The following is a 15,113-nucleotide window of genomic DNA, read 5'->3' on the forward strand; positions in this document are numbered from 1 at the left end:
AGGCAAATTCAGCTGTCCCCCCTCATTAAAAAAGGGGGGGGGGAGTGAATACGTATACTCGTATACTAACAAATTCGAAAAACATCTTACCACGCTCTCGGTGTTGTCGACTTATCAAATCATCTTTACCCACAAAATCATTTTCGATCTTCGGAAATTAATCAGCCGTTTAGGAGAAGCAACCTTTAGCATCGCGAGACGTCGCAAAAGATGCCTCAAAGGTTATTTCTTCCGAACAACGAAAACGGAACCTCCGTCACAAAAACGATATATACATGCACACATTAACACTTGTTTTTGCGCAAAAACACAAAACAACGGCATTTGCCACCAAGTCCGATGCTGATCACATCGAACTCACGAACGTTCTAAACAGACATAGTCATCTCACGAAGATGACTCTCTTACATCCGACACAAGGATAATAGCGCTATAAAAGAAACCCGAAATTTTGGTCCAGCACTTCCGGTTGGCTTAAAAATTGTCTCCGGAGAGATGCTCGATTCATATCAAACAAGTCACGTAAGCCGAGAACTTTTTGCGGACTTTAAATCAATACGAATCAGGTTAAAATCGCGACAGATAAATCAATAGCCGGCTAGTCACCGCATAAATCTTAAAACCGAAAGTAAACCTAGGTCTTGCCCTAAACTTAGCGCACTGGTCTCTAACATCTCAAGGCATGATATCAAAAGATACGAGATCCCTAAACCATGCCACTATGTTTATATTCAACATCTTCAGCACCCCCGCGAAGCCTACATCTCGCGGAAGAACTCTCTAACCAGATCTCGAATGAAACATTTCACAATCAAAGAAGGATATGAGACGACAACTCATCACCTTCCTTCCCCACTATACACTAACTCATAACAAAGAACCATTTTATTATCTCATCATAAAAAGCCGCCAAGCGGCAGGGATTCACAGCCACACGCGGCCAGTCCCAAAACACGAAATAGGGCCATCTAAGGCCGAAACATAAAAAACATAAAAACAAATCTCTCGCAAGAGATCTAACCCAAGTCATCCTCAGAACTCACGCCCCCTCTTCACCCGTCACCTCGTCCGAACCTGGAGCCGGGTCACCTCCGTTTTCTCCGACCATCGGGTGTTTCCCCTCTGGGTCTTCTGTACACGTCGGAAGGAAGCATGCGGTTTTCCTAGTTTCCTTATTTAAACGGAAATCGACAGTGCGAATTTTGGTTCCCACACTCGGTCGCTACGTAGCGACCAAGCGTTTGTCCCGCTCGGTCGCTACGTAGCGACCGAGCGCGACCGGGCTCAAGCCAAAGCTCGGTCGCTACGTAGCGACCGAGTGTTCGTCCAGCTCGGTCGCTACGCAGCAACTGGGCTCAAGCCAAAGCTCGGTCGCTACGTAGCGACCGAGCTCTTCCGAAACATCGATACAACACCAGTCCATGCGTTCTCGTCAAACCTTCGATACTATCTCCCAAAGACCGTAGCGAACTCGGTTCATGTTTTCCACTATTCTAAATCATCGATCAAACTTTGCGGATTAAAACCGCGGAAAATTTGTTCTTTATCGAAAGAAGTCGCAGTAAACGCTTCGAGTCGGAAGATGGCCCAAAGGGACCTAAAACACGACTCGAGGCCCACCCTACGATTTCTTAACCAAAAGCCCGTAAACTGTAGCACGGTTTACGCTTGGGCGCAAGGAAGGATAAATGTCAACTTTCCGCGGATAAATACAAAATTTTGAGGATAATTACGAAGATCGGAAAAAATGGAATATCTCCATTTTATGCTATGACGGCTTAAGGGCAGAAGAGTAGAAGCGTAAACCGACCTTGGAGCGAGTATAGAAAGAGTCCTAGGCGAGAGGCATGGAGGGGACTTTTTTCAGAGCAAACTTAGCACTTAGAGCAATTTAGGCAACTTTCCGTTTTTGTTATTTCGAGCTGCAACTCAATTAGGTTTAGCCATCTTAGGGTTGCTAGAACTAGGAATCTCGCCGACAGCTCTCGAGCCTAGGCTTATACCTTGTTGTAAATGCTCATACGCAAATTCGGAATAAGATCTACCTTGCTCTCTTTTCGATTTCTTATATTTTATCGTTGTTATTCTCGTGTTCTGATTGCTTGACGTGTGGTATTAGCAGATATCTGAGTCCACTGGGAAATTAGGGTTTTCCTAGTTTTCTTATTTAAACGGAAATCGACAGTGCGAATTTCGGATCCCACAATAATTTGAATGAAACTTATCAGTTATAGATATAAATTTAATTAGCAGGTTGTGCAAGCGAGTAACACATTTGAGTTTCCAATGTGGATGTTGGATTTTGTACAAGGTCCACAATGTAAGTATCAATCTTGCCCGATTTACCATTTACGTGGCTACTGCTTCCACACACATACCCATGGCCATGATAAGAAAACCCAACATTACGGAGTCCAAGTTCGTGGAACCACAGATACTGACTATTACGGTTTGATCGAGGAGAAAATGATGGTTGAGTATTTTGGTTCTATTGGACTGAAGGCCATGGTTTTTAAATGTAAGTGGTTTGATACAATTGAAGGACGGGGAATTCGAAAACATAAATCAGGAATCGTTGATGTGTCTCCGCGCCGGCAGTATGAGAAATATGATCCATTTATCTTATCTGGTAATTCTGATCAAGTTTGTTTTATTCCTTATCCGCGGGTACGACATACATTAGCCAACGATTTGTGGGCATGTACAAAATTTATGACTATAGGGGTTCGAGAAATGTCCGAGGATGCTCTTGTTGCATTACAAGATGATACACACAACCAAGTTGTTGCACAGAGCGTGATGTTGCGCATTAAGGCGTATGTTGTCGAAGATGAACCAGATTATGAATCCACGCCAGTTGTTCCTCCTAATGACGAATATGTTTCAGAAGATGAATTAGACGAGGCTTGTACTGATTCGGATTCTGAATCTGATTCAAGTTCTTATTAAGTTTGTCGTTTATGAAGTTTTTTAAAATTGTAATATAAATAGGTAATCACTTAGTACTTTGTAGTTTATGAAGTTTAAAAAATTTGTAATATAAATAAGTAGTTTATGAAGTTTTTAAATTTATGAAGTTTTTAAATTAGAAATATAAAATAAATTTATAATTTATGAAGTTTAAAATTTGGAAATATAAAATAACTAGATTTCTTAGTTTTAAAATGTTAATATATTTAAGTTTTTTTAGTTTCTTATATTATTACATTCTAATTAACAGTTTTGAGATTTCATAAAAAATAAATTTTTTCTAAAACCTAACTAAACCCTAAACCTTCTCTATACCCTAAACCTATTTCCCACCATGTAATAAACCCAAAAAATATTCCCTCCTAAACCCAAACCCATTTCCCTCTAAACCCAAAATTTTCCTCTAAACCAAAGCCCAATTTCCTATACTTAGGCAATTTTTTTTCCCAAAAACCAATTCTTCACGTCTCTCTCTCTCTCTCTCTCTCTCTCTCTTCTCTCTCTCTCTCTCTCTCTCTCCTCTCTCTCTCTCTCTCTCTCTCTCTCTCTCTCTCTCTTCTTCTCTCTCCTCTCTCTCTTCTCTCTCTCTCTCTCTCCTCTCTCTCTCTCTCTCTCTCTCTCTCTCTTCCTCTCTCTCTCTCTCTCTCTCTCTCTCTCTCTCTCTTCTCTCTCTCTCTCTCTCTCTCTCTCTCTCTCTCTCTTCTCTCTCTCTCTCTCTCTCTCTCTCTCTCTCTCTCACAAACGACACTCAAACCCTCGCCGCCTCTCTCATTCTTTCTCGACACTCTCTCACAGATTCCTCTCCCTCTCTCTCAATGATGGCTCCTTCGAATCGGAGTAACGACGCCACAAACAAATCCCGTCGTTGCCCGCGCTCTACCGGATTACAGCTCCTAGGTTAGTGAGCCCCTCGTCTCTGTCTCGATTCCTCTTCCATCTAGGGTTCATTGGGTTTCGATTTAGACTTCCTAGGGTTTCAATCTAGTTTTTTTTAGTTTCGATTTACATATTTAGTTAGGGTTTACATCTAAAACTGTGGGGTTTTTTTTTCAGTTTCGATTTACATGTTTATTTAGGGTTTACATCTAGGTTTTGATCTCAAGTTTCAATTTTTGTTTTCGTTTTTGTCTCCATTTCAAGTTTAGATTTCAAAGGTTGAAAGTTTTGTTTTTTTTTTTCTGTCTACAGATATGCGGCAAGGGAGACCTCAGTTGACCTTATCGGAGCCTTCTGCCATGGCCCCATCTTCTGCTCCTCCTGGAGTTGTACCTCCTGGATCTGTGCCTCCTGGAGTTGTACCTCCTGGAGCTGTTCCTCACACATCTGTCGGTTCTTCAAGTGCAGTGCCTGCGGTTCCTGCCCCTTATGTCAGGAGAAGAGAAGATGCTCTGCTACGTGCGCCATCCAGACGTAACCAGCCACACCTCCATCCTGACAAGATCAATGGAGCATTGTGGTAAGTTGAACTTAATGTTCTGTTAATGTTGTGTTGTAAATTTTTAGTTTTAAGTAGTTATGTTAGTTCGGTCCTTATGGAAACCACTAATATTTTTAGTTAGGTAAACAAAAATTGTATGCAAGGTTAATATATGATTTTGTTTGATGTAGATTAACCGTGTATTAGTAGGCTAAGTGTAGAGTTCAAAATATGATTTTTGTTTGATGAACCATGTATTAGTAGATTAAGTGTAGAGTTTAATATATGATTTCTGTTTGATGTTTGCCATTGTCTTGTCTCAGGTTTGGTATGGATCCTGAAGTCCATGCTTTTATCAGAGCAACATGGCAGGGAAAATATTGGGGGTTGTGGGCAAGCTGGAACTTCGTTCCATCTGAGAAGAAGGATCAGTGGTGGCATGCGTTCATTGTAAGTGCTTCTTTCCCTCTCCTTTTCCCTTTCTCAACTATAAGTAACGATCAGTGTTTAACTCTAGTGACTTATGTTCTTTGTAGCAACACTACTACTGGGAGGACCAATTCCATGATGAAATCTACTTGAAATGGAAGAAACAAACTCAGGTTACCGTCTGTGGCCGCATCAGCCAGAACAGGAGAGATAACAGACAACCTTCCTACATGTCAGACACTCACTAGGCAACAGTGGTTGAGAAGTACAGCACTGAGCAAGCAAAAAAAGAAGAGTGCAAAAGCTGCAATATCTCGCAAGTCTGCTCCAATTGGGAAGAAGATGCACAAGCACGGTGCAGGCCCACGCTGTTTCCTTAACATTGAGTATAAAATGGTAAGTTTTGCCTTGAGTTTTTTTTCATAATTTTTTTTGCCTTAAGTGCTGTCTGACTTCCATCTGTTTCCTTTCTTATAGATGGTTGATGAAGGTTTAGATGAACCACCTTCATACACAGCCCTTGCGAGGTAGACTCACATGGGTAAAGATGGTTCCTTCCTAGACGAACGTACAGAGGAACTGGTGCTGGAGGTTGAGGCAGCCGTTGAAGAGATGTTACAAGATGAATCTCCACTTTGCGACAGTCAAACTGACTCCACTGCTGCTTCAAATGCAAAGCGCTATCTTCTCAACCAAGAATACATCAAGGTCATCTCTTCTCTCATCCTCATTTTATTTATTTCACCTTACTGGTTTAATACTTGGTTATTCAACTGTGATTGAAAATGCTTGTGATTGTCTAATTTAATTATTGGAAATGTGTGTGATTGTCTTAGTTAGTTATGGTGCTTGTGATTGGAAATGCTTGCTTATGATTATTTTTCCTTTCTTTTTGTAGAGAGGAAAGACAAAGAAGGGTACAATCTACGGCCTTGGCAATGTTCAGTACAAGAACAGTAGTGCTTCTGTGTCAATTCCTGTCTCACTCAAGCGCAATCGTGACTTGGATATTGATATACCATGGATTTGACTCATTTTTACCCATGGTATATAAGTATTTTATTATCTATATACTATATATTCTATCCAATTAGGTATGTTTTCAGGTTCAGAAGTATCTTGGAGTAAAGTGATGATTATGGAGCATTTAGGAGCGTAAAAGAGATTTCATCTGAGCTAACCATAAGAGGTCAATACGAAGAAGAAACAATCGATCGATGCACATCCAGTGACGTCGATCGATGCAGAAGAGAAGCCTCAACGATTGAAGATTATGATCGATCGATGTACATCATGTACCATCGATCGATGTCGAGAGTCGGAAGTACGACTTGGTTCTAGCCGACTTTAAACCCAAGACTTCACCAAATTACAAGATTACCCCTGACAAGTTTTTAACCTAATATTTAGATACTTGCCAAAGTGTTAGGAGGCAAGAGAGCTTTTGGCCACCTTTGTATTCTTATTTTCAGCAGAGAGTTTTAGGAGAGAAGATCATAGAGAGATTTGTGATTGGAACTCCATTGATTCATCTATTCTATTCTATGCAGTTTTTATTTATATTTTGTGTCATGAATTGCTTAGTTATGTCTGAGTAGTTTACCTGTTAGATTCAGGGTTCAAATAGGTTAAAGGGATTAGCCCCAACTACAGATTGCTAAGTTGTGGTATCCATTAATTGATTGTTCTTAGTGCTTGTTCTAGATTAGCTAACTACTAATATTGAACCTAGGAATCTGCATGAGTCAAGCATCATTGGCCATCCAGTCCTGAAACTAATCTGTCATGCTAGGACTGCTAGAAAAAGGCTACCGTTGAACTAGACAGCTAGTGAGCATTATCGACTTGCGCCTAGGGCTTAACTAGAAGCATCGATCGATATTGTCTTCTGACAATCGATCGATATTTGTGAAAGGTGTATCGATAGATATCCCTATAGGACCATCGATCGACACTTTCTTGTGATCAACAAACGACAGTTGAGATCCAAGATCTAGTTAGTTAACTAGTGAAAATTGTCATCACTGATCACTGTGTTTAAGAGGTTGAGCTTTAATATATCATGCATGCAACTGACAGGCATCTATAGGATTATAATCTTCAACACCTGAATAGAAACACTGCATCTAATACCTTTCCACTAAGTTATACCCCCAATCATCTTGTTAGTCGAGCAATAGACTTGCTCAATTAGGATTGTTATTTACATTTAAACCATAACACAACAAACACTTAGAATTAATTATTTACTAGATTTAATAGGTTCCCTAGCTCCTTGTGGATTCGATCCCTAAGTACTACAATTGAACCTCTTATTTTAGAGAGTAATTCACTCCTTAGGGTAATATGAGTGGTATAAAATTTGGCACCGTTGCCGAGGAGCTTTGATCGCCATTAAATTTAGTGTTATTAATTCTTTTCTTTTTCTTTACCCCCATTCTGACACTAAATTTTTTCTTGTTTTCCAGGTGCATGCCCAGCAGTACCAGAAGCAACAAGGAAAAGCACATGCTATTCTCAGAAGATCCTGCTTACTTGGAACGCACGATCCACAAAGACCAATGTTCCACATCGATCGATACCCGACCTTCATCGTCGACCGATTCTCGTACCCACCCATCGATCGATACCCGACCTTCATCGTTGACCGATCCACATTGTTCGACATCGATCGATCCTACACCGCGTACATCGATCGATCTTCAGTCGCGAAGCATGGTTGCGATTGTTATTCTCAGACAGGATGAGAATGGAGACCTGTATGACCAGGATGGTCATCTGCATAATGCAACAGGTCAGAAACTAGACGCTCAGGGGAATGTAATCCATGATGCTGATGCTACAGGAGCTGCTCAACCTGTAGAAGAGGCTGCTCCACCAAAGGCACAGGCCGACTACAATCGTCCAGACGAGTACTACACCAACATATCAGCTATTCGCCTTCCAGAGATTCAGAAGGAGAATTTAGAGCTGAAGCCTCAATACTACATGTTGGGGTCAAAATTGGTCACGACGGAATCAATGTCTGAAAGTCCGTAAAAATCAGCATAACCGTTTTTACGAAAAGTAATCTTCGTAGAGATATCTTTACGAACAGCCTTGCAGTAAAATATCGTCCAAATCTCAATCGAACCACTAAATACCGATTGTCCGAAGGCAACGGACACGTATCCAAATCGGCCGCGGACAAGCTCGAGTATGGTAATCAGACCGCGGACAAGCCAAGCTCGATCGATACGCGGCGACCAAGCATGCACACAGCTCGGTTGCTACGTAGCGACCGAGCTCGAGCCAAGCTCGGTCGCTACGTAGCGACCGAGCTCGAGCCAAAGTTCGGTCGCTGTGTAGCGATTGAACCTTTCCGAACGTCAATACGACACCAGTTCTTGCATTCTCGTCAAAACCTTCGAATGCTATCTCCCGAAGACCGTAGCAAGCTCAGTCCATGTTTCCCGCCATTCTAATTCATCGATCAAACTTTGCGGATTAGAAACCGCGGAAAACTCGTAGTAAACGTGTCGAGTCGGAAGACGGCCCAAAGGGACCTAAAACACGACTCGAGGCCCATCTTATGATTTTCCTAACTAAAAGCCCGTAAACCACAGCCTGGTTTACGCTTGGTCCACAAGGAAGGATAAATGTCAAGTTTCCGCGGATAAATACGGAAGTTTTGAAGATAATTGTGAAGATCGGGAAAAATGGAATATCTCCATTTTTATGCTATGACGGCTTAAGGGCAGAAGAGTAAAAGCGTAAACCGACCTTGGAGCTAGTATATAAGGAGTCCTAGGCGAGAAGCAAGAAAAAGAACTTTTTAGACTCGGAATTCTCTGCACTTAGAAACTTTAGGCTTTATTCTCGACAAGTTCGGTTTCTATGACTGGCACTCAATTACTAGACGAACTCGCCCAGGCAGTTCGATCTCTTGTCCAGCTCTATCAATTGAACTACGTTCGGCTTGATCCTCGAAAGGGGTACGTAGGCAGACTTTAACAAGGTTCAGTCCGAAATCAATCAAAAACCTTTTATTTATCTTTTTCGTCTTTTGTTATCGAGCTGCGACTCAAATAGGTTTGAGCTTTTAGGCTGCTAGAACTAAGTAACTCGCTGACAGCCTTTGCGGCCAAAGCTTTTATGATCCCTTGTAATGATCGCAACGCTCTTACGCGGACTCGAAATAAGATCTACTGTTTTCTCTAAACTCGTTTGTTATCTTTTCATGATTTCCGCATATATTCGATCACTTGTCGTCGGCTCTCGCAGAGATCCGGGACCTCTGGGAAATTAGGGTTTTCCTAGTTTCCTTATTTAAACGGAAATCGACAGTGCGAATTTCGGTTCCCACAGTTTGGCGCTAGAAGGAGGGGAGGTTACGGATTACTCTTACTCATGGCCACAAAACGCTTGATCGAAACGATGTTTGGATATATGAAAGACAAACTCGCAGCACTGACTGCTCCTATGGCCAACGCTTACGCAAACGCCGTAGTTTTCAACAAAATCGAAAACTTAGTCGCGACCTTCCGCCACAGGAAGAGCACTAAAACAAGCTCGCGATTTCTCCCTGTAAACAAGAAGGGAAACGATAAATCTTATCAAAACTCCGTAAAGAAATCTCGATGCGTAAGGGTTTTACCAAAACACGTTTTCCGAAAACATTTCGGAAGGATAAAACTTGTTCTCCCAAAAAAACCGCTGAAAAACCCCTACGTTAATCGCGGAAAAAGGAAACACAACAAAACGATTACACAGCTCGGTCGCTACGTAGCGACCGAGCACGCACACTGCTCGGTCGCAACGTAGCGACCAAGCACGCACACGGCTCGGTCGCTACGTAGCGACCGAGCACACACGCTGCTCGGTCGCTACGTAGCGACCAAGCACACACGCTGCTCGGTCGCTACGTAGCGACCGAGCATGCACACGCTGCTCGGTCGCTACGTAGCGACCGAGCACACACACTGCTCGGTCGCTACGTAGTGACCGAGCTCAAGCCAACTCTCCACTCGCTACGTAGCGACCTGTAAGGCCTCAGAAAGGTCCTCCTTTGGGTTCTATTTTGAATCCTCGTCGAAACGCTTTTCCTTTCGTCTCAATCGGAGTTTCCGTTGAGATTTTACGACGAAAACAAGTAGGACGCTTCTCGGCTTGCTTCCATTCGCTACGTAGCGACCTGTCAGACTGTCAGTCGCTACGTAGCGACCTGTAAGTCCTCAAAGGGTTCCTCCTTTGCGTTCTCCTTTGAATCCTTGTCGAAACGCTTTTCGTTTCGTCTCAACCAGAGTTTCCGTTGAGATTTTACGACGAAAGCAAGTGGGACTCGTCTCACCTTGCTTCCACTCGCTACGTAGCGACCTGTCAGACTGTCAGTCGCTACGAAGCGACCTGTAAGGCCTCAGAAAGGTCCTCCGTTGGGTTGTCTTTTGAATCCTCATCGAAACGCTTTTCGTTTCGTCTCAATCGGAGTTTCCGTTTAGATTTTACGACGAAAACAAGTAGGACTCTTCTCGGCTTGCTTCCACTCGCTACGTAGCGACCTGTCAGACTGTCAGTCGCTACGTAGCGACCTGTAAGGCCTCAGAAAGGTCCTCCTTTGGGTTGTCTTTTGAATCCTCATCGAAACGCTTTTCGTTTCGTCTCAATCGGAGTTTCCGTTGAGATTTTACGACGAAAACAAGTAGGACGCTTCTCGGCTTGCTTCCATTCGCTACGTAGCGACCTGTCAGACTGTCAGTCGCTACGTAGCGACCTGTAATCCTCAAAGGGTTCCTCCTTTGCGTTCTCCTTTGAATCCTCTTCGAAACGCTTTTCGTTTCGTCTCAATCGGAGTTTCCGTTGAGATTTTACGACGAAAACAAGTGGGACTCGTCTCGGCTCCCTTCCACTCGCTATAGCGACCGAGATGACATCCTCACTCGCTATAGCGACCTGTCAGGCCTCAAAGGGGTCCTCCTTTGCGTTCTCCTTTGAATTCTCATCGAAACGCTTTTCGTTTCGTCTCAATCGGAGTTTCCGTTGAGATTTTACGACAAAAACAAGTAAACCTCATCTTAAACTCCTTGGCTTGTTTCTGCTCACCCTACCTCCATCTTTGCGTTCACTTTCGAATCTCGATCGAAACGTCTCTTGTTTCGCCTCGATTGAAGTTACCATTGAGACTTTACGATATAAAAAAAAACCGCAAAGACCTATTTTCTCGCATGGATTCAGATTAATCGTATAAAACGGCAATGGTTAACTTAACACCTTAGCCGCCTTAACTATACGATTACGTTGAACCTTTTTACAAAAATCGACGTCTTATCTAAGGAGAAGATAACAGTCAAGTTCGGAAGATAAATGTCAAGTTTCAAAGGATAAACACCAATATCGGAAATGGCGAACATACACAAGAATAGGAAACGGAAATGAGCACGCAAAACTGAGAAGGGACAAAACTGCATCTTCGAGAGAACTAAGGTATTTCCGACTTGAAACTTTTGAAATCAGACTCGGAATTTTCGTAGGAAATTACTTTGAGGCTGCCATAGAACCTTAGGGAACGTAAAACCTAGGCGGATAGTCTAGCGAACTAAGTTTTAAGCGATTTTTTCTGTCTCGATATATTGTTCCATAATTGTTCATCCAGATCTTGCAAACCGATCTAAACTTTCCAAAAGTCGAGAAACGATCGCCACGCATATCAAGCTCGCTTCCTAAAGAGAGAAAAAGTTAGAGACATGAACGTCGTCTTAAAACCGATTCGTTTCTGGCAATTTTCTCGGAACCGACGTATCCCAACTCGTCAACGTGGAAACAACCAAATCACAGTCCAAGCGTCGTCTATAAATCGTCCCGAATTATCGATCATTCCAAACATCAGGAGAGGAAACGTACACAACCCTTCAAAGTATCGGTTCAACCGTTTTTTCTTTCGTAAAAAAAAAAGGGAGTAGGTACGTATACTATACTCGTATACTCCCAAACTTCAAAAAACTTCTGCAAATCTTCAAGAATAGGCAAACGACAATCTTAATATTCGTCTAAATGCTAGCAACATATCCAGACGATCATGAACATAATCTCAAAAACTATACATCATTTCTTGTCGCAATCATGCGTACAGAAAACTTGTACAAATATCAAACTGAAACTCGACGATTAGCCAAAGTATTGAAGCTTTTTCCGGCTTCAGAAAGCCAGTTTCGTTTTAAAAATTTCTACGAGAAATCTTCAATCACCAAAGCATTTCTTTCAGTTTCCGTTGTACCAAGTAAGTCACAGAAAAGCATCGAAAACATTTGCGACGAAGAAAACTAGAGAATATATGTAGCATCGTGCACATTAAAAGGAGCACTTTCCTCCCGATGGTTAGCTAGATCCACTTCTGGTTGACCAATTCGTTCAAGAAACGAATGTGTCATGAGAATCCTCTCGAAAAACCTATGAAAAACGTTCCGCGACTAGATCGTATTGAAATAAACTTCGGTAATACTCCATGAGTAACTCCAAGCAACTTTCACCTAAGATCAAAATCACAGCGGGAACGTTTCTCGTAGAACCCGCAGAAACAATGCTACTTTGACATATGTTACATATCACTGATTTACAACCTTCGTAAAATCGGTTATATGATATGATAAATTATCGTGTAGCCCACAGTCGGAAATCATATGATAAATTCTTCGTAACGAAACTAAGTCCTAACAACTAACCGGTTAACGGAAAATCTAAACTTTTCGAAAATTGACCAAGTTCAATACGCTCCACAATTCACTTTAAGCCCGCAACGTTTTAACCATAATACGCGACATGTAAGGAAAATTCATAACAAAGCTTCTAGAGCTATACGAAACATCCTAAAAAATGCACGAAATACATCTCGGAAGGCCAACTCTTCACAAAGAACCATGAAGGAAAACGCTTGTTCCCATGGACAAATTTACACGACACCTCAGTCATAATTCCTCGATCGCAAATAAAGCTATTAGCATCCGACAGGAACAACAATTTTTGGCTGCGAACATTCATAGTCAAACAAGAACGTTTCTCAAACACAGGGCTAATACTAAACCCTCGCAACATCGCGAAATATCTTCAAAGCCCGCGAACATTTCAAGCACGAAACGTGGCATACGAAAGAATAACAAATCTTCAGCATCGCGAGACGTCGCGGACGCCTGAAGATTAGTTCTTCGACGAAATTTCCTTCCTCGATAAATACACCTTCATGGAAGACTAGACAGTCATACGCACTAACATCTTCTCAAAACATATTCTTCGCGAAGACTCAAAATAGTAATTTTTACCATTAAGTTTGTTGCTGATCACAACAAACTCTTAAACGTCCTAAACAGACTTAGCCATCTCGTAGAAGATGACTCTCTTACATCCGACACAAGGATAATAGCGCTATAAAAGAAATCCGAAATTTTTGGTCTAGCACTTCCAGACTTAGCCATCTCGGAGAGATGCTCGATTCGTATCAAACAAGTCGTATAAGCCGAGAACCTATCGCGGACTTTAAATCGATACGAATCAGGAAGAAATCGCAACAGGAAAAACGATAGCCGGCCAGTCACCGCACAATCCTTAAACCGAAAGTAAACCTAGGTCTTGCCCTAAACCCAGCGCACTGGTCTGTAACATCTCTAGGCATAGTATCAAACACCCTGATACGAGATCCCAAAATTTGTCTCTTTGCCAATATTCGAACGTCTTCAGAAAAATCCCGCAAGTTTACACACTGCGGAAAACTCTCGAAACAGATTATGGATATGGCAATTCACACAGAGTTAGATTACGAGACGACAACTCGTAGTCTTCCCTCTACACCCATACAAAACGCCATCGGCAGCAACACGCCTTATAACCGCTACATAAAAACTAGACCATAAAGGTCCTACTGGAAAACTAGTCATAAGAACCTTAACTCCAAGATGAACTACGAAAGGCTTGATCCCTTCAACAAGGGTACGTAGGCAGCCGTCATAAGGCGCAGCCCCAATCTTATCGCGTTTTCTACTTTTAGGAGAGCGAGAAGATCACTTACCACAGACCTTTTCAACCATTAATTCCGCCTAACTCACCTAACTTGCCTAAAGCCACTCGCTAGAACCTCACGCTAGAAGCTCATGATTCTAACGAGCTGGGGGGCTAACTGTTGGGGTCAAAATCGGTCACGACGGAATCAATGTCTGAAAGTCCGTAAAAATCAGCATAACCGTTTTTACGAAAAGTAATCTTCGTAGAGATATCTTTACGAACAGCCTTGCAGTAAAATATCGTCCAAATCTCAATCGAACCACTAAATATCGATTGTCCGAAGGCAACGGACACGTATCCAAATCGGCCGCGGACAAGCTCGAGTATGGAAATCAGACGGCGGACGAGCCAAGCTCGGTCGATACGCGGCGACCAAGCATGCACACAGCTCGGTCGCTACATAGCGACCGAGCTCGAGCCAAGCTCGGTCGCTACGTAGCGACCGAGCTCGAGCCAAAGCTCGGTCGCTACGTAGCGACCGAGCGATCGTCCCGCTCGGTCGCTACATAGCGACCGAGCTCAGCCAAGCTAGGTCGCTACGTAACGACCGAGCGCTCGTCCCGCTCGGTCGCTACGAAGCGACCGGACTCGAGCCAAAGTTCGGTCGCTGTGTAGCGATTGAACCTTTCCGAACGTCCATACGACACCAGTTCTTGCATTCTCGTCAAAACCTTCGAATGCTATCTCCCGAAGACCGTAGCAAGCTCAGTCCATGTTTCCCGCCATTCTAATTCATCGATCAAACTTCGCGGATTAGAAACCACGGAAAACTCGTAGTAAACGTGTCGAGTCGGAAGACGGCCCAAAGGGACCTAAAACACGACTCGAGGCCCATCCTATGATTTTCCTAACCAAAAGCCCGTAAACCACAGCCTGGTTTACGCTTGGTCCACAAGGAAGGATAAATGTCAAGTTTCCGCGGATAAATACGGAAGTTTTGAAGATAATTGTGAAGATCGGGAAAAATGGAATATCTCCATTTTTATGCTATGACGGCTTAAAGGCAGAAGAGTAAAATCGTAAACCGACCTTGGAGCTAGTATATAAGGAGTCCTAGGCGAGGAGCAAGAAAAAGAACTTTTTAGACTCGGAATTCTCTGCACTTAGAAACTTTAGGCTTTATTCTCGACAAGTTCGGTTTCTATGACTGGCACTCAATTACTAGACGAACTCGCCCAGGCAGTTCAATCTCTTGTCCAGCTCTATCAATTGAACTACGTTCGGCTTGATCCTCGAAAGGGGTACGTAGGCAGCCTTTAACAAGGTTCAGTCC

The 15,113-nt window shown here is 42.8% G+C and overlaps 1 protein-coding gene across 1 annotated transcript; it reads left to right on the top strand.

The window, feature by feature from the left end:
• Nucleotides 1-3,698: 3,698 nt before the first annotated feature.
• On the top strand, nucleotides 3,699-7,794 carry LOC117128584. Its single transcript, XM_033281312.1, has 3 exons — nucleotides 3,699-4,426; nucleotides 4,711-4,837; nucleotides 4,924-7,794. The coding sequence occupies exons 1-3, from the start codon at nucleotides 4,161-4,163 to the stop codon at nucleotides 5,062-5,064; spliced, it is 534 nt and encodes a 177-aa protein (XP_033137203.1). The 5' UTR covers nucleotides 3,699-4,160; the 3' UTR covers nucleotides 5,065-7,794.
• Nucleotides 7,795-15,113: the final 7,319 nt, after the last annotated feature.

The sequence above is a fragment of the Brassica rapa genome, chromosome A09 (assembly GCF_000309985.2).
Source record: "Brassica rapa cultivar Chiifu-401-42 chromosome A09, CAAS_Brap_v3.01, whole genome shotgun sequence".
Lineage (NCBI taxonomy): Eukaryota > Viridiplantae > Streptophyta > Magnoliopsida > Brassicales > Brassicaceae > Brassica > Brassica rapa.